This window comes from Alosa pseudoharengus, unplaced genomic scaffold, assembly GCF_046254945.1.
Source record: "Alosa pseudoharengus isolate Yale_2024_CS ecotype anadromous, Long Island Sound unplaced genomic scaffold, YU_APseudo_1.1 YU_APseudo_1.1_scf_13, whole genome shotgun sequence".
Lineage (NCBI taxonomy): Eukaryota > Metazoa > Chordata > Actinopteri > Clupeiformes > Clupeidae > Alosa > Alosa pseudoharengus.
Genome location: NW_027468598.1, coordinates 8,101,157 through 8,121,354, shown reverse-complemented (window position 1 = coordinate 8,121,354; position 20,198 = coordinate 8,101,157). Strand labels below are relative to the sequence as shown.

General features: G+C 44.7%; 1 protein-coding gene across 3 annotated transcripts in view; it reads right to left on the bottom strand.

Annotated features, from left to right (window-relative positions):
* The window catches only part of kcnab1a (potassium voltage-gated channel subfamily A regulatory beta subunit 1a), a 75,711-nt gene that overhangs the window by 9,800 nt on the left and 45,713 nt on the right, over positions 1-20,198 (bottom strand). For all 3 annotated transcript variants that reach the window (XM_076281977.1, XM_076281975.1, XM_076281976.1), the window contains 7 exons: positions 13,452-13,495; positions 7,088-7,125; positions 4,192-4,271; positions 4,061-4,105; positions 1,642-1,686; positions 594-637; positions 296-382 (listed from right to left, as the gene is read on the bottom strand). In XM_076281977.1, coding sequence (XP_076138092.1) covers positions 296-382; positions 594-637; positions 1,642-1,686; positions 4,061-4,105; positions 4,192-4,271; positions 7,088-7,125; positions 13,452-13,495 — 383 coding nt within the window. The remainder of the gene's footprint in view (positions 1-295; positions 383-593; positions 638-1,641; positions 1,687-4,060; positions 4,106-4,191; positions 4,272-7,087; positions 7,126-13,451; positions 13,496-20,198) is intronic.

Here is a 20,198-nt window from a genome sequence, read left to right as displayed (position 1 = left end):
ACTGACCAGACCAGCGGGGGCAGATTTCGGCTGACATTTGGGGTGTCAAGTCTCATCCCATTCCTGGACCTTAACCTCCTCCAGCGAGTCTCAGAGAGGCAGATGATAGAGTCATGTTAGGCTGTAAGTGAAACAGCTCCCCTACGCCTACTGATCAGAGGCTGCTGTGCCTCCAGGGTGAGGCACAGAAGTCAGCGGGACGCTCCAGGAAGGGACTGGAGGAGAGTGCTGCACTAGAGGCCAGAGCTGATGCACAAGCCCATGTAAATGGCAGCTCTGTTTGGGCTTGGCTTACCTTCCATGGGCGTGTTGCTGTCGGGCCTGTTGGCGAACACCACGTCCACATACTCCAGCTGCATCCTCTGCAGAGAGCCCTTTAGACCTGTCAGGACACATCCACATGATTGATTAGTGTGTGGACCGTACTAGACATTGGCAAGTGTCCAAAAGGATTTAAAATTACAATTCTATCAAGGCCAAGTGTGTGGGTGTATGGACCTAATATTATTATAGAAGTATTTAGGTCATTGCAATGATGTACACTTAACAGAGAAACAGGGAAAGAAAGAGCAAATGTGAAACTGGAGCTTAACCTTCAATAATGTGCTTCCTGGACAGACCCCTCTCCGTCTCTGCCCTGTACAATAGAAAAGTAAACAACACAAATACATGTTAGTAGAGCCGGTGAAAGAGGGCATCCCCCCACTCTTGCTGTGTGGTGCGTCAGAAGGCCAAGACCAGGCGCATGTACCTTTTAGCTCCTGTCTGTCAGCCTGTTTCTATGGTATGGATATGGCTTTATACTATAGCTGTTTCTATGGTATGGATATGGCTTTATAGCTGTTTTTATGGTATGGATATGGCTTTATAGCTGGTATGGATATGGCTTTTTAGCTGGTATGGATATGGCTTTATAGCTGGTATGGATATGGCTTTATAGCTGTCCCCCCAAAGCCCCCATGTGTCCTCTTCCTCTTCACGCATCCTCCTACCCCCTCTCATTAGTATTCATGAGGAGGAGACACATACGTAAGAAAGTGAATCAGGTGCTTTGAAAGCTTATCATACCTTCCAGCACCCCAGGATGGCTGTAAAAGCACTCACTAAAAGTTTTTCTTCTCCTTTCCCAGAGGGAGAGAGAATGCCTAAGCCTGCCAGGGTGTGCACGCTGCCTGACAGGGGAACTGGGGAGTCAGGTCTGAGATAAGACAGCCAGGGCTTTCCAAAGGGCGGAAACACGTCAAAAGTAAAAAAAAAACATGACTTATAAATTCTAATTGTTCATTTCTTTTCACCATGCAGCTTGTATAGTAGCAGCATCTATTCCAAAAATATTTGTGGACTTTTTGCAATGAGCATTTGGCAAAACGGTAATCAAAAAGGTGATACGAAGAATAGTGTTGAATTTCCATGAAAGCATTCAGTAATGTGCCTCTAGTGAGTACTGTACAATCCATCTAGATGGTCATAAATCAAATGATAGACTCCCTGTCACACTCAGAAATGAGGAATGGACATTCTACCACTCAATACAACAGTCTCAGTGACTGCAGCAGCAGCAATAGCAGACCGCCGCAGCTGTGTGAAGTGTGTGTGTGTGTGTGATTACTGGGATGTCCAGTGGGAATAGTTCTCACTTACTTTCCACCCCAGTAGAGCTTTGTGGTGATGACCAGACTGGAACGCCTGAGAGAGAGAGAGAGAGAGAGAGAAATAGACAGAGAGAGAGATAGGGAGAGAGAGAGCAAGAGAGAGAGAGAGAGAAATAGACAGAGAGAGAGAGAGATAGGGAGAGAGAGAGAGCAAGAGAGAGAGAGAGAGAGAGAGAGAGAGCAAGATAGATTTCTAGTGACTCATTCCAAAAATCAGTAAAACTCTAATGAACAAACTCTATTGTACCCTGTAGGCCCTCCAATCAAAGTGAAAAGACACATTTTAAATGGCTCTCTAATCCTGCCTATTACACACACTCTTCCCAAGCATTATGGAATGTGTGGAGTCGTTTGGCACCATGAAGTTCCCATCAGCTGCCGTGGAGTCATTACATCTTCATTAAAAGTTAACGATGCTATCGCTGGATAATTGCACTTGTCACTTATGCTCACTCCTTTACCGGCGCCTCATGGAAGAGTTTGCCAAAATAACTTCACACGTTTCCCACACACACAACACACACTGTTGCGGCTCTACCAGCACGCCTCAAGTTGGTTGTGCATTTGCATTTTAGATTAGCGTAAATGAGTCTGTGGTGTGACCCCTCCCATGGCCCACATTCAAGCACATTAAACCTGGAGTGCACCATTTGCAGTGACCGCTTACATAACCACTGGAATGGCAAAAAATCACACAGCACACACACACACACACACACACACACACACACACACACACACACACACACACACACACACACACACACACACACACACAAGGACTACTGCAGCAGAGTCAAGCATCTGACTGACACAGAGACAACTACAATTATATCACAGTAACAGAAACAGAGACCCTCGTTCACACTAACACACACACACACACACACACACACATACACACACACACATGCACATGCACACACACACACACATGTATGCACACAGTGCACACGTCTCTGTGACACTTTCTCAGTAGCGCTGGGTGCCACTTTGAGGGATGCTTCACACCAAGGCCTGAGCTGTGAAGCAAAGGAACATCCAGCCAATGAATGTGTGAGCATTTCTGTTGCTCTGCTACTGGCATCCCTCCAGAGACAGACAGGGAGGAGGAGACACATAGATAAATAGATAGATGGATGGATGAGAGAGAGAGAGAGAAGAAGGAGAAGAAGAAGGATGGTAATAGGGAGAGGCTGTAAAAACAGGCCGTTTGGACATGGACAAACATGCATGTGTTTGAGATTGGGAGGTCAGTATTGCGAATGAAAGACATATAAGGGAAGTTGGGAGTAAAATGAGACGGGATGGATAAATGTACTGAGATGATGGAGAGAGTTTGCTGACTGATTCTCAGAGGAAGGAAAAGAGAAGCTCGTCTGTCCATCATTTGTTTTCTTTCATGAGCACGTCAGCTCAGCAGCAGCAGCGTAACCTGCGTAAGCCAGCATGGCTCCCTGAAGATCCTATGAGGATCAGCTCATGCATTTCCCTTTGGCCTGCAGATGACTGAGATCGCACAGAGGACCTGCAGTCCTACATGTATCTGAACTCCACATCAACTGGACCATTTTAAACCTCCAGTGTAATCAGTGTAAGGATTTGCTATAGCAAGGCTAGAACCTTTCTATCTAGATGATCTCATCATATTCTCACCATCGCGATCAGGACTTATGATGATCATGTTACTGTACTTCAGACATGATTTCAAGTGAATGTAATACATACTCATGTGTAGGCCTATAAAATAGAGCCGAACATGAAAAAATGATAACTGCAGTAACTACTCTGTTGTTGGCCCCTCTCTCTGAATCTCTAAGCGACCCATGAAAGCAGCTGTCACCACGGTTACCAGCATATGTGAGTGCAACAGCGTCGTTGTGGAGATGAGGGGGAAACAAAACACCTGGCAAGTGTCTGATCAGAGCACCTGTCAGCTCTACACAATTAATCAACTTTTCATGGCTATCAGACTAACAGGCACATCCCAGAACCCACAGAGGTGCAGCCAAACAGATGCTTACCATAAAAAATCAACATAACAGAGAATTATTCCTGATAATCAACGAGGCGAATATCATTAAAACTAGGCGTATCCTGGCAAACATATGCATGTGCAGGTCCCTAAGCCCTCGAGCACTTTGTGATAAATATGAAGACTCGTGGGCCGTCTGCCATCTCCACAGTTTCATGTGGAACTGATAAAATATGTGTTTTCCTTCACAACAACGTTGGATGAAGTTGGGTCCATTAAGGCTGTAGATAACATATTGATTGGAGAAGATGGACGCGTATGAATGTATGCATGTTCAACACACTTTCAGCACATGCGCAGACATTTCTTTAACACACACACTAGCACACCTACACCATCACACAGGTAGGGAGAGAAGGAAAGGCAGACATACCTCCAACCTTTCTTTTTAATAATGTTCCCCAGTATGACCTCAGCTCTGTAATGAAACCGGAGAAGAGATTAAATTCCGTGTTGTCGTGTAGTGATCGCATTAACACATAAGCGTGTCGGACTCTTACCCACCTTCCTGCTGCATACACCTCTGCGGTGTCAAAGAGGTTGACGCCACTCTCATAGGCTATGGTCATTAACTGCTCAGCCACCTGGAATGTAGACGAGGACAGAATTGTTACAGTTGAACCAACCTCTATCATAAACACATACATACACATAGACACACACACACACACACACACACACACACACACACACACACACATACTGTGACGGATCCTGGCGGGTCTTAGACCACGCCCTGTTTGCCTGTTTGGCGTGCCTGTTCTTTCTCTCTATCTCTTGCACTATTCTTATTGAGCATTGATGGTGGTCAGGTGTGCCTGATTGGGATGAAGTATAAAACTTTACGACGGTCGCGGCTGCTTCACCTTCCCGGCGTTTGGCATTCTTTGTCTATTGTTTGTTAAACCCCTAGACTGATTTTGCATGACTTTTTCGGTTTCTTCCTTTATACTGACTTGCACTATACCACTTTATCTTTATAATTTAATCTTTGTTAACATTACTTTTATTTAATAAATTCACCTAATTATTTTGGAATCCCGTTCCTGTTTTATGCGTAGAGCCAGCATGTCACAAAGGAAAAAGTGGAAGGATTACTGATTAGAGAACAGTTTTTACTGACCATTTGAGTGTGGTTGTTTCCAAATCCAAAGGGGCATTGGTGTAGATATGCACATGTGCACGTGTATATGTATGTGTATACACATACATATACACATGCACACATACATATACACATGCACATGTGCATATCTACACCAATGCCCCTTTGGATTTGGAAACAACCACACTCAAATGGTCAGTAAAAACTGTTCTCTAATCAGTAATCCTTCCACTTTTTCCTTGACAGAGAAGACCACAATTGGACCCTGCCTGACCCACTCATAGACTAGCACCACCCACCACCCACCACATCCACACCCTTGTCAGGGCATCTATTGTCATGTCCAGTGACCTGCCATTACCGCAGACCGACGGGGTCCTGTGATTCAGCTTCCTCGACTTAGGGCTCCCTGTCAGCCTCTCTGCACTGTCCGCCCCCCCTCTGATTGTGATTCAGCCGGACGGAGCTTCATAAATCATGCTGAATTGCTGAGAAGCTCATTCTGTCTCTGTCTGCACTTTAGCGGCGTGCGCGAGGACGGCAAAAGTGAATTTGCTGTAATATTTCTCTGCTGCATTGCTGGGGTATTACTGCACTTGTGTGGATGAGGATGTGCGCAAAGGCGATTAGCTTTCAAAAAGCTCCTCTGAAAAACACTGCCAACATATTTAATATCTTTTTCTAATGCTGACGTGTGAGAGAGAAAAAAACAAACTAAAACTACTCCTCCGCAGCAGGGAGCAGGGAAAGTATAGATTGATGAGAATCATGAGTGAAAGAGAGAGAGAGAGAAAGACAGAAAGAAAGTAATTTAAAAGCTGAAATGTTGTGGGATTGCCTATATGCTATCACATCATGACTCCAGCTGTAGGTGACCCTCAAAATGATTATTAAATTGTGAATTGACAGATGTGTGGATGAGAGAGAAAGAGGAGGAGAAAAACAAAGAGACCGAGAAAGAAAGAGTGAGGTAGACAGACAGACAGTGTGTGTGTGTGTTTGTGTGTGTGTGTGTGTGTGTGTGTATTTATATGTGTGTGTGAGCGTGCGTGCATGTGTGTTTGTGTGTGTGTGTTGAAGTGATGTAGAGGGTCACAGAGAGGATAACAGTTGAAAAGAGCTGGATGAGCTGAAATTGAATAAAGAGGGATGTAGAGATGAGGACTGAGAGAGAGAAAGAGAGAAAGAGAGGGAGAGAACAGAGCACTGTTGCATAACACTGCGTAATACTGAGCCCCTCCTGCCCCCTACACAAACACACACACACACATACGCACACACACACACAGACACACAGACACACACACTCACACACATGCCACTCCCTTCTGCAGAGATATTTTTGCTGAGCAACAGTCTGTCTCTACAGACAGAGCACACACACACTCACACACACGTCATAAAAGCCGCTACTTTAAGCTTTGCTCTCTCCCTGAGTTTCAGAGCCCAGGAGTGTTAGAGCGGAGGGGAGGAGAGGAGGGAGAGACTGCGCCTGTCTCAACACACACACACACTTTAGACACAAACTCAAGTCTACTTTAGCATGCCAAGGGGACAGAATTAGACTCTAGTCCCCCTGAAAGGAACAGACACATACACACGCACACAGACCCCGACATGCAGCCCTGAACGCACACAGTGTCACACGCATTGTGTGAAAAACAAATCCACAGGCTGTTGTGGCCTGGCCTGAGTCACCAAACAAGGTGTGTGTATGTGGCCATATCCATTATAATGTGTGTGTCTGTGTGTATATGTGTGTACACACATACACACACACACACACACACACACACACACACACACACACTATAAGAGATATGGTGTGTGTGTGTTTGTGTATGCATGCATGCATACATGTGTGTGTGTGTGTGTGTCTGTGTGTGTGTGTTTCTGTGTGTGTCAGCATGTCTTTATGTATACGGATCACGAGAGTCCTGTCTTTCTTAATTCCATCTGATGAGGGCAACAGCCTTCTCTTTTTTGGGAGGGGGCGGACATGTTAGGAGGTGGCAGTGGAGCAGCGAGTGCAGTGTGGGGCTCCTCCAGGCAGGGTGAGGAGGGGTGAACTCTGTTTACGTAACCCAGCCAGAGAGACGAGAGTGCAGGCCAGCTCAGCCACTCACCACTGCCCCCAAATCCACCATCAGCCTCTGTTAAACTCTGCTCTGACACTCAGCTATCGGCACCCCACAACCAGGTGTCAGAGTCTGGATGTTGTGCACATGCCAATTCAATTTGAAATCATTGGGGGCACAGCGTAAAAATGACATTTGTGTTGTGTTTGTCACTTACCTCATCTGAAATCTGCCCGCCAAATGTCACCCAGGTGCCTAAAACAAAAATAAGGTAAAAATAACAATCAATCAGTCCTGATATGTGTAAACTACTTCAATGCTGCTTTTTAAATGCTCATTGAAAATGCACTAATTGTGTTGAACTCAGACATATTCTTAACCATTGGTAAACAGCAGTAACTTTGATAGATATTTGTGGAAATGTTGCTTGATGGTCTTTTGGGCCACCACCTTCGACTTCAAGGCACCTAACCCTAACCCTGTCCTAACCCTATCGCCTTCCAGGCAGCACTGCCTTGAAGTCAACAGTGGGGCCCCAAAGACCATATAACGGAAATGTCCTTGTGTGACCTTGGTATCTGTGAAATCAAACTGCTTGTTAGTTTTGAGTGCAACATTATCTATGGAAGGCTTTATTTAAAGCGTTTGGCTTGGTAGCTGGCCATGGTCCTGAGATCCCTGTAGCAGAGATTGCGTGTGTGATGTCCACTGACACCCCCTGGGGATAAAGGGTAATGTGAGCTCAGGGCTACTAGAGAAGTAAAGGAAAATGAGAAAGAAGTTGGATGCATTGCTATGCCAGACTGCATGACGTAGTGGACAAGTAAGGTTTGAATAGCCAAGAATGCAGAAGTGGGGTGAATGACAGCTGTCAGTCAATCATCACTATGGCCTAAAACAGAATTTATTCTAGCATATAAACATGTGTTTTACTGGATGTTTGCATATCTGGTGCAGTTGTGTTCTATCCACTGTGTGATAGGTAGACGCAGAGGTCACGGCACTGCTGCTGAGATTGTGCCTCGCTCACAAACACATCTCAGGCTGAGCTGCCGCCACTCAGACAGCAGAGTAACTTCAGCTGGAGTCCCTGAATCCTGCAGTACTTCTGGCACAAACTAGAGGAGGAAGGTGGAAGGAGGAAAAAAAGGAAACACTAAAGTTCTGAAAGGGAAGAGTAGTAGAGAGAGAGAGAGAGTGAGAGAGAGAGAGATAGAGAAAGAGAGAGGAAGAGGCGCAGTGCACTGCTCCTGTAAAAATAGCAGCAGCCGTCTGATTTCGACATTTCAGGGTATGGAAAATGGGAATCCTGCACTTACAGCAAATAAGCTTCAAAGATTGTTCAGACAGATAAGGTTGCAGTCCAATTTCGGGGACACTAGGAAATGATTATTTCATTTCCTGTGTCAGTGTTTTGCTGTTGGGGTGTTGTGATCCATACCACAGTAGTTTTGTTTGCACTGCTGGAAAAATCCTGCAATGCCCTTCAGCTGTGATGTCTGTGAAGTTTACTACTAACGCTTGCCAGCACGCCTCTTCATTTAGTTGGCGTTGGCAGTGCTTCAGTGGCCAGACAAAGACAAACAGTTTGATCCCTGTCCTAATCTAGACTAAACAACCTCATTTCAAGCAAAGACCTTGCTGACAGCCATGATGGGCCCCATTGGTCATCCTCCCAACAAGCGTCATTATCAGCACGCCGGCGCCAGCGGCAAGCTTGGGCCCGCCTCTGCAGCCGGCCGGCCCCTGTGTGCCCGGATGCCCAGTGCCCCCTGCGGTGCCGTCTCCAGTCCAGCTTCTCACCCTGGGCCAGGGCATTCAGAGGACACACAGCCGAACAGCAAGGTCACGGATGGGATGGGGGGGGGGGGGGAGGGTCGGAGTCATGGAGGGAGGGGGGTGAGAGGGGGTCACTGGAACAAGCCAGTGGGCTCCTGACATCAGAGCGCACCACTGCTGGCAAGAACAGCGCGGTGAAAAAAGGAGCAAATCAACCCTGGTGGGGAGTGGGTAAAGCTAACGAAAAAATAACAGACGGGAGATATGGGACAGCCCTCGCCCTGTTCCATCCACATCATGCCATAATGACCCAGGGCCGCTGCACAACTTCCAGCCCCTCACACAAATGACATGCGCACGGAGTGGAGAAGAGGACAGGGAGTTACGACTCACAACTGTAATGGAATGTGTGATCGCATAATTGTGCGCAAATGACCAATTAGATATGTGAATAAGGAGCTTTAAATTGGATTTTAAACCCTGACCTGATTGTGATTACCCTTCACAGACAACACGCATATCTGGTGATGTCAACTCACTGTACTCTACAGCTTGCTTTACACGTGCCATACATGTGGGTTTAGTAGATACATCCTAGAGTGAATGATTTCTGACTCAAGCCAAGCTTCTGAGGGTGTTTCAATGAAACTGTGCCACCATAGCTCCAGATCTGCAGATCTTATATGGCTGCAATGTTGTGAGGTATCAATTGTAAGGGAGCAGAATGTCTCTATATCTACATTGAGTCCATTTATCAAAAGTAATACATTTGAGACGCGGGGGCACCTGATGGAAAGATTAAGTTCTCAGTCTGGAGAGGTTTAGCCTTGACTTCACATTTATCATTCTCTGTAATGTGCCAAATCGAAGCAAAGCGTAGCAGAAATGTTGAGCTGGCTCTGTATATTTTCCCTCCCACACTGAGCCACTGTGGAAGCGGAGGTGACCGGGCTGACCCTGACTGCAGCCACTGGCCACAGAGTAGACGGTGAGAGGTCATAATGTCTTCACTCGGGCCGAGAGCAACGAGCGGAGATGACACGCTTGTCAGTTTGTCAGGAACTGGCCTAAGAGCATTAGAGCCTGGCAGCCTCAGCTGCACACGCTAAGGGCATCTCTGATCTGCCATCATGTAGACTAGAGATGCCACTACCTCTGCTCAACATGATGCCGCACTCAAGTGCACACTTCCACGCTAATGTCTGCAGACATGGGCCAACTCAACACAGACGCAGTCAAGCAGGACTTACTGGAGAGGGTTGTCTACTGTCTGTTGATCCTGTCTGTCTCTTTCTCTCCCTCTGTCCCTGCTGGAGTATCCTGAACTCGGACTGCCAGGCGGTCGAGTGAAACTACGCCGGAGAGAAAGTGCTGATTTGCAGAAACAGGTCAAAGACACATCGACCCGTTTCTGGAGAGAATCGGCGTAGCCATTTCTGTTCCCCTGGAACAGCCTCTACTTCTACCTCAGCAGTTCCTGCTACAGTTAAACCGTAAATCAAATTATACCCTCACAATTACCAGTCTTGTAAGTGCTAAGACTTGGGTAATTGTAAGTGGTAAATCTATGTCATTAAATATTTGGATTTTCTTTCACACTTCTCTTTAGAGTAAAAAAACAATACAATATTTGTTGTTTCCTTATTGTAAAGTGCATTGCACGAGTCTATTCGTAACACATGTTTTCTTGTGTGGCTTCATAGATATCAAGCTGTGATTCTGAACTGGGGTGTTTTTGAACTCCAACAATCGTAGAGTAAGGTGGGGTGGGGCACTATCAGGGCTTACGCTAAGCATATCAAAGAGAGAACTCACTTGCCATTATCCTCCCTGAGACGGGAGATAAACATTAGATGTCCTTGGGTTCCTGGCGCACTTTTGAACCTACCTACACAAACACACCCACTCAATCCACATGGCGAAGATCAAAACAAATTCGGAGAGGGGGAGAGAAGGAGAGAGAGAGAGAGAAAAACGAAAGACGAGAAGACATAGCCACTCGAACACTCCTGCCAACAAACCGAGGTTAAATGGAAATGTGTGTGTGAACCTCCCCCCACTCTCCCCCACCTTCTTTCTCTAATGATTACAAATGACCGGCCTGCTCTCCTCTTCTCCTGCTCCCTGGCTGTGGGCACCAGAGGGAGGGAGTCATGCGGGGGCGACAATTTGCACAGCTTCTCGCTTCAGGGAACCACAAATGAATTACAGCGGTAAAAAAAAACAGAACGCTCATCAGTGAGTGAGCGAGCTGGGAGAGGAGAGCCAGATGATAGTAAAGGCAGAGGGAGAGAGACAGGATGCATGCTGGTCCACACGGGCCACTCCGCTCTTGGGAGACATGTGCCAGGCTCTAATGGAGGCCATTTGGGAGGCCCACTTAAGCAGTGCCAGCACATCACAGCAGGGGGGGGGGAGACCAGTGCCACAGCCAAGTGGAGGAGCACAGCACTCCCTCCTCAACTCCCCATGCCAAAGGGTCAGATGTTAAATAGTATGGAGGCTGGGTTTGCTGTGGGCAATTTCATGTCTGAATGCACTACTGCCTTGATTGGTATACACTACAGTGACTATGTGTGTGTGACTATGTGTGTGTGTGTGTGTTTTGGAGTGTGTTGCAAGGCCATGGTGCAGTGACCCCTGTTGATAGTTCAGACACCACCCTGCCGGCTGCACTCAGGCCATGCCTCTGAGCTCACTCGTCATCCTTCCTCCACTCCACAGACTTCAGCAAGGGTATGCAACACCCTCCAGATGAGTTGCTTCAGCAAGGGTATGCAACACCCTCCAGATGAGTTGCTTCAGCAAGGGTATGCAACACCCTCCAGATGAGTTGCTTCAGCAAGGGTATGCAACACCCTCCAGATGAGTTGCTTCACTACTAGTTAATGCTATTTTAATGCACCCACAGCTTCTGTTATTGATCTGTAACTTAAGGTGCCCATTTAAAATAACACTCTGTGATCTTGCAAACTGAAGTGATTTAATACATTTTAATGTGCAATGTAGGATGCATGACACAATTGAAGGTCTGATGCGGAGGACCAGGACAGCTCTATGACTGCAGCCAATATTATGGAACAGACATCACATCCTCCCTTTCCCCCTGAGCGACTGCCATGGAAACCATCCCCAACCCATGTACGTGCTACAGTATGTATCCTTATGGGCTCCACTGCTGCTGTTCCTGACCGCAGCATCTGACCCCCCCTCCACCCACCTACTGCTCCTATTTCCTGTATAATGCGCTAAGTGCTGCCATTATGGACAGTGCAGTGAGGGCTCTTCACCTGCTGAGGAGGAGAGAACGCAGAGAGGAAAGCACACAGCGTCCCCTTAGAATTATAGGGTTCTATCTACGTTCTGAGTAGTTCTGAGATGTTGAGTTTCAAAGTCTTAGAATTCCATAGAGTTATACTGCTAAGTGGAACAAACCTCTTCAGATATAATGTCCAAAAATGTATACAACTACAAGAAACACCTCACCTCATCTTCTTAAGGTGTCACAGAATAAGAATATGTAATTAACTCAATTTTGACAAAAATGTCAGATAGAACCTTATAATTCTAAGGGGACGACAGGTCATGTTTGACACTGTGGTATAATTTCTGGAAGAAGAAAGGCATGATGCATGATCATGAAAAGGACCTCTTGTTATAATGCAGCTTCATTTGGGGTGTTGCTCAGAGTTGAGTTCAAGGGAAACACCACAAGTTGTCCCTTCAGATGCTTCTTTAAGTGTGGATTTTAACATTGTGACAGTGTTCATGTTTTGCCACAGCAAAGAAACCTCTGTCAAAATCATAGTGGAGCAGCTGAAAGCAATTATAATAATGTTATAATCATAAAAGCTTATAACATTAGGTATGCTACCTTGGGCTGTTGCTAGCTATAACACTACAGCCCATTCCAGTGGTAAGTATCGTTTGACCCCCATTTTGAAAACTAAAATGAACCAAAAGTGTAGCTAGCTGGCTGGGCAGTTATTGTATTCAGCCCTTTTACCACACTTGACAGCTTGAAATGTAATGTCTAATTACTTCTATCTGTGTGTGCCTTGCTGTTATGGAGGCTGAACTAACACATTCCAGTTGGTTTGGCAGAGGACCCATGAGAGAACTGGATGCACTTAGAGGGATGCGTCCAATTTGCATGTTCATAGAAGAAGGTGAATATGCTGTATTCTGTATGTCTTTTACAATATCATAGTTCCTAGTAAACAAAGAATACAATTTCAGGTCTTAAAAACAGAGGTGTGTAGATTTGAAAATGACGTTCATATAAGAAACATAAACAGTATAACATACTCCTGCAAGTGGCCAGAACACAGTCTAGATCATTAATTTTATGTGGGTCATGCTCTAAATTCCCACGCGCACACACACACACACACACACACACACACACACACACTAAAACAGACACGCGCACACACACACACACACACACACACACACACACACACACACACACACACACACACATGCACACACACACACAATCTTTCTCTCTCTCTCTCTCTCTCTCTCTTTCTCATTCTCTCACACACACAGATACAAATACACACCCTCTAACCCCTTGAAAATGCTTATGATGCAGTTCAGAGCCCCTGATGTGGACAGCAATGAAATGCTTTGCTCTGGTTAGTCAAGTCTTGTGCTAATTAGACTACAGGCTTTTCATGCTCTCCTTATTAGTGTGTGTATGTGAGAGATAACATAAATATTTTGTACCTAGCATAGCAGTGTTGTCTTTAAATATCACACAATACATACACATTTCAGTGTGAAAATATACTCACCGAGGCCCAAACATGATACCCTGAGTCCAGATTTCCCCAAGTTCCTGTAGAGAAAGAATTGGAATTGTTATTCATCTTACTGGTGATAGTGGGAGCAGAGTAGGCCAGATTACATACATAGAACCCTTTCATGGGTAACGGGTAAATACCTCTGGCTGAAGAATGAGCTAAAGAGAACACCAAGTGTGGGAAAGAATGCCATGATTCATACTTAAATGAGTAGCAAACCTATTCTCCTGTTACAATACCTAGCTGTCACAATAAGGGTAACGTGAGCTGTGAACACAGGCATAGTGATTTTTTTCTCCTTTTCATATCTACCCCCAGAAAAAAAACATAGTGTTGTGGGCATCTGAGCACGGTGAGGTCAACATGGCATGGTGTGGCTATACTGTAGGTGTCCCAGGGGGGGGACATTTTGTTTTGCTAGACGAAATTGAATCTTTTTCAATTTTAGCCTAGTTTCTCAATTTGGTATGAAAATATAAAATACGTAGCATTACAGTAATTCTACCTAAGTCTACCTAAGTAGGCTCGAGTCTAGACGAGAGCAGGGCTTCGCCACGTGGTCAACAACCTGGAATTAATTCAACAGATAACCATTTGTGTGAGGCTATTAGTCTGCATAAATTCAATGCAGATCCACAGGCCTTGAAGTTAGCTGTGCAATCCTGAAATAAGAGTAGGGAAAACGAGAAACACCTACACTTCGAGGAAACGGTATTTCACATCATTAGCCATGCCAATGACTGTTGGCTTCAGCATTTTCTCCATTGCACTGAGGGATTAAGTGAGAACTCAATAATGTGAACATGTTTGTGCAGAATAAATTGAAAATAAAATGGAAAAGGCTTCATGGGAAAATCACATTACTAAACCAATCTACACATAAATCACTGATATGAGATACAGTACATTTGACTGGAAAAGCCAGCATGTCTTATATTGGCTGCCATTTCTCTTCATCTCCCATCACATCCACTCTCCAGTGAAAACAAAAGGACATTTTTCCCTTCAAGCTCTTCCTCTTGAAATCGGCTGCCTTCCATCTAAGGACATTGTTTAAATAGCCTCACAATATGGTCACAATCTTATGGTCATAACTGAGTCTCATGCAGTGTCTTTGGATGACATGTTAGCTTCATAGTGCAGTGGGATAAACACTGACTCACTCTGTTTAAGAAACTGTAGCTGAAGGACATTGGTAATGCAGACTCCTTTAGCACAACAGACTGAACAATCTTGGTATGTAATACACTGTCCATGTGGTCCTCTAGCCACAAAGAGAAGACGACTATGCATAGACCTTCACTATTCATCACGACTGCTGTTTAGTTTAGTCATGACGAATAAAATGTGGATGCCATGGTTAACAGTCAAATCAATTACCCTGATGAATGGTATGCAGTTGATAGGCCGTGTGGCCTTGGCAAGTTGACATTTTCACACAGGCACTGTCTCTACAGGGGTGTTAGCTCAGGGCAGGTAATTCAGCGCAGCGCTCGCTGAGGATGTTTCCATGGTAATGTGACCCTCACTTTTGTTTATGTGATGACTTTGTGTGTGTGCGCTGGCTTGTGCTTATATGTTCCACTTGACATCACCCAGGCAAAGATTATTTATCTCTCAGAGATGGAGACAGGGAGAGAGAGAGAGAGAAAGATGGGGACGGTCAGAGAAGGAGTGAAGTAGAAAATGACAAATGGAGTTTGATGAACCTTTAAATAATGAGAAAGCTGAGAGAAAGTTATCTTTATAAAGTCACCCTTTGTAAAGGTCTGACAGAATTAAAGATTGCAGAGAGTGAGTGAGTGAGAGAGAGAGAGAGAGAGAGGCTAATCCTTAGAGGATATGGCTACCTAAACGCTGACTGACTAAGGGTTTCACATCCTGACAAGGATCCACCGTTGAAGTGACATTATTTAGTCCATCTTTTTCTCCCATTGTAAAAAGGCTGACTTTTAGTCACAAACTCCTACCATAATGTTAACTGTTATACAGAGACGTAACAGAATTATGTGAATCTGGACACCATGTGTGATGCATGAAACAGGTCCAACAAAATTACATGTCCTGAGAGATCTTTTTCTCAGATATCCACTGCATACAACTCATCATATCAAGCAGCAAAGCAACAACTCCCTGTGCAGGGTTATGCCTGCTGAGCTTTGAGCAAGGCATGTCCTTCTCTTGGTGGTCCATTCCATGGAGCTCATTGCATAATCAGGATGGGGGGGTGATGCTTAGCGTTTGTGACACAGTGTGATATTGCCCCAGAGATTGATAAAGACAGGCATTCATTGCCCTTTACAATGGCAGTGTGACCAATCGGACATCACATCTCATCTGTCACCTCCTCTCCATGGCAAACACCAACCACATCGGCATGACAACTGACTGACACATGGCAACACATACACCATGTTCATCTTTTCCCCCTTCTCTCTCTCCACTATCACATACCGTGTGCACACACACTCGCAGAGTCTCCCTCTCTCTCTCTCTCTCCCTCTCTCTCTCACTCTCTCTCTCTTTCTCTCTCACACACACACATACACAGACACATTTTAACTCACATTTTCATCCATTATAAACACCTCTGGCCATATTTGTTAATGGTGTGTAGCCTATAATATACTTGATGTCTATGCCTGCAGCACTTGTTAAACATAGCTGGCCATATATAACTTGGCTGATCACAAAATCAGTGTTTAAAATGAATCGCCTGCTGCATGGGCCCTCATTCTACTGAGTGAGCGAAATCTGTATGTCACATCCTTTCAATGCACAACATTGTGAACAAAAGATTGAAGTTTAGACTGCTCTTGAGATGTCTCGAACATTCCAAAAAGAAACTCTAGACGTCCAATAGTTTTATATTTTATATTTAATTTCTTAAAGTTATACAAACAAAGTACAAAGTTGTACAAACTTCATAAGGTTCAGAAGCCAGTGAAATTATTCTTTAAAATTCTATATCTTGTTATGAAATGTTTGTCATTTCTCCCTCATCTCATTGTCATCAAACTCAGAGTGATCTTCTTTTGAGCAGCCTCAAATATTCATAGTGCACAAGTATTTGCCAATATCCCAAGCCACTGCATTAGACAAGTTGCCACTGACATCTACACATTTTCATTTAGTCACAGGTGACTAACATTGAAGCACCTCTTGGATAATCATCCTTTGGAATTTTGGACTCTATTAGCGTTTAAGTGGAACGCGCAATTTGTAAAAGTGGCCCTTCATTTTTTGTGGATGTGGAGTGATTTTTAATGTCAAAAATCGCTTGTGTAATATGATTTGTTGTGAATTATAAAATGCAGTCTGAGAATCTATGCGTCATACCTTCTGAAAACATTGCTGAACAAATAAAACAGAAATAATAAGGACTAGATGAGCTGTGAGTCCATCCACATAAACACATGCTGCAACAAGCTATCAGCTGAGACTCACATCAGCATGCGAGAGCACACAGTGCTGCTACTGCTGAATTTCCTGCCTGGACTCTATAGAGAGAATCAAGTGTGACAAAGTGGGGAGTGGGGGACCTTGGGAGCTGCTCAGCATTCAGAGCAGTGTGATGAGGGAGTGCTGAGTCAGCCTGGGAAGAGTGAGGGTGGCACCCGCACATTCTGTCCCCGCAACAAACAGCTGCTGGAGCGTGGCCAGAGCCCTGCAGGGATTGATCACCCAAACAAGTGGCCAGTGTGTACTTACAACACACACCTACATGCCCATTGAGGGATGTGAGGTGAACACAGGCAGAGATAGATAGAGAGAGAGAGAGAGAGATAGCAGTGTGGCGATATCACAGTAATTAGAGATATGGTACACTTCATTCAGATCACGCAACTCTAAAGCCTTATTAGCAGCCTGTCCCTCTCATATCACAAGTTCACCTTTACAAAGATTTGCTGTAACATTCACAACCACTGTAATGCCAGTGTGAGTCATGTTTGCAAATATTAATTTCATTCATCCAATTGAAAAGACACTCAGAAAACTTTACTCAGTTGAAATCGGAGTCTAGTTCAAATGATGCATCAGTGTTTCTTTTGGCTTGAACGGAAGTGCTGTTTTGTGTTGCAGTTGCGCACACCTGAGCGTCCACACAAAGGACAACTAGGTTATGGTGTTAATCACTTGGTTTCCAGGGGCAACAAGAAATCCCTGGATTCACACTGTCCATCACCTTTCCACCACATAAGCACTCTCTCTCTCTCTCTCTCTCTCTTTCTCTCTGTCTCCATTTCAATCTCTCCAAATGTCAGTCTCTGTCTGTCTGTCCTCTCATGTGTTCTCTCATTAGGGAAGCCCAGCTGTGCTGCAGAACACACAGGGCTCACGTGTGTGTATGTGTGTGTGTGTATGTGCGTGTGTGTGTGCATGTGTGTGTGTGTGTGTGTGTGTGTGTGTGTGTGTGTGTGTGTGTGTGTGTGTGTGTGTGTGTGTGTGTGTGTCGTGTGTGCCTGCATTCTTACAGCTTACTGGAGGACGAGGTGCATTGTGCCGTGCGTGTGAGTGGGAAGCTCTGCTATGCTCCATGATCACTGTCATAGCAGACATGCAGAAGTGCACCTGGCATATGCAGATCCCTCCCGCTTAGCATGTCTCATTAGTCACACACACCTACACAGGTCACATGGGGAGTGAGAAAACATAAAAAAAGAAGTGAGATGCCAAGCTCGAGGGAACGGGGAGGAGAGGAGGCTTTGCTCTGTGTTCTTTTCGCAAGTGAAAGTGGTGATTAGATACAGGTGTCTTTTTTCTAAAAAAGATGAATTGCGTTGCTTTTTATGACAATGAGTGACAGTAATCTACTCAGGCATTTTGCTTTCAAAGGAAAATTGCTGAGATGAAATCTGATTTCTTTTTGTCCTCTGTTATTTTTGTTTGAAATGATTGCCATTAATTATTGAAACTGAGCTATGAACGTATCAGTGCATGAACTTCTTTCTCTGAGAATGTTCCTGTCTATGACAATGTGAACAAACTAGTAACTTGTTTCTGTAAATTCTTATAATGAATACATTCATTTGCCTAAAACACTAGAAAACTAATTACCCAAATACAGCTTTCGGGCAACACCGGCTCAGTGTGATGACATTGAGCCTACTATGAAGTGTTCTCTAAGAAAAAATATACATAAACAACACAAAGATTACAATTAAATACTGTATACAGATTATATGCAAGTAATAGTATGTTTGAAATATCTTCTTGGAAACTAATTTTGTTTTGAGAATGAACATTCTCCTATGTTACCTTGATTTAATGTCATCAAGGTTTAACACTTTGAGAAGATGTGCCCCTATAGGTTCTCCATGACCTACAGTAACTGCAGAGGTGTGAGAATAGGTGACACTACAGGCGTATTGTGAACATCCCCAGGAGGTTCTCCCAGATGCTGCAGAGCTTCTCATTACAGCCCTCAGCTCTGCAGCACGAGCACAGCCTAAAAGCAAAGATCAGATCACCAAGGAGAAACACAAGAACATACCTCTCCTCCTATACATCTGCCTCTGCTCAATAGGATTCAGTAGAACTAAGCATATGGTGACAGGAACGTGGTTTCTTCTAGCCTAATGTTTTATCTATAACAACTTACAGCATTAGAGTAATGATAAACAATACACTAACAATAACTAACTACATTACCTTTTCCTGTTTTTCTTTATACTGCAGCGCCTTTTCAGAAAAGAAAAACACAGAGCCGAAAGAGCAGAGAAATATCTGCAGGAGAAGGGAGGAATGTACGGACAGCAGGATAGCAAGCCTGAATGCACAAAACCCTTTTCCACGCTCATGTCAGGGTCATTTCAGCCCGTGTAGCGGAGAGCGAAAGCCCAGCTTTCCCGCTCTGTGGCTGCCCTGAGATCAGATGTAGCCGCACAGACTTTTCAGCCCCTGGAGATCAGAGATCTGTGAAATGGAAACTGTCACTCTGCGACTGAGGCTAAAGTGGGTGTGATCCATACAAGGACTATTAGGGCAATATCAAAACCACTATTCCTCCAGAGAGAAAAAAAGCCCTGAGTCAAGAGGCTGAGGGCTGCTCCAATCTGCCTTAGAGTGCCTTGAATACATAGATGTAAGGCCCAGGTGGAGGTAATATTGGTCCCATCAACCTGGCATTTATTCAGTGGATGGATGGGAATAGCTATAATCAGACATAGAATAGAGGGGAAAAAACATAGAATAAGGAAAAGTGAAATGAAATACTATTCTATCTGACAATTCCTGTTGGCTGTGATGGTTCATACCCCTTTACTATGTCAGCTTCATACAGTGGTTTATTCAGCTATTCAGTGTGACAGCGAAAATCGCACCTAACAGTGTTGCAGGGGCTTCTCCCATTGAAGGAGGCCGCCACATGGGAGGCTCAATATTCATTCTGACACAGATCAATACTGTAATAGAACAAATAGATCTACGCAGATCCAGAAAACATGACATCAGTTTATGCAAAATCTGAGTGTAAAAGTATCTGACAGGTGATGTTCTTTGAACATCAGGGAGCTAGAATAGAGGGGACTTGCCTAAATAGACTTTCCCTAAAACCCTTTTACTCCAGGCAGATCTAATATATGGCGTGCCGCTTTACACCGTGTCACCTTTCCTGTGAAGCAGAATGTTCTGTGAACCGCCCCCCCCCTGTCTGTCTGTGAGGCGCAGAGGGGCCTTTCGGCCAGCAGTGCCGCTAATCTCGCCCATGATGGCACAAACACACGGAGTAATGACCAC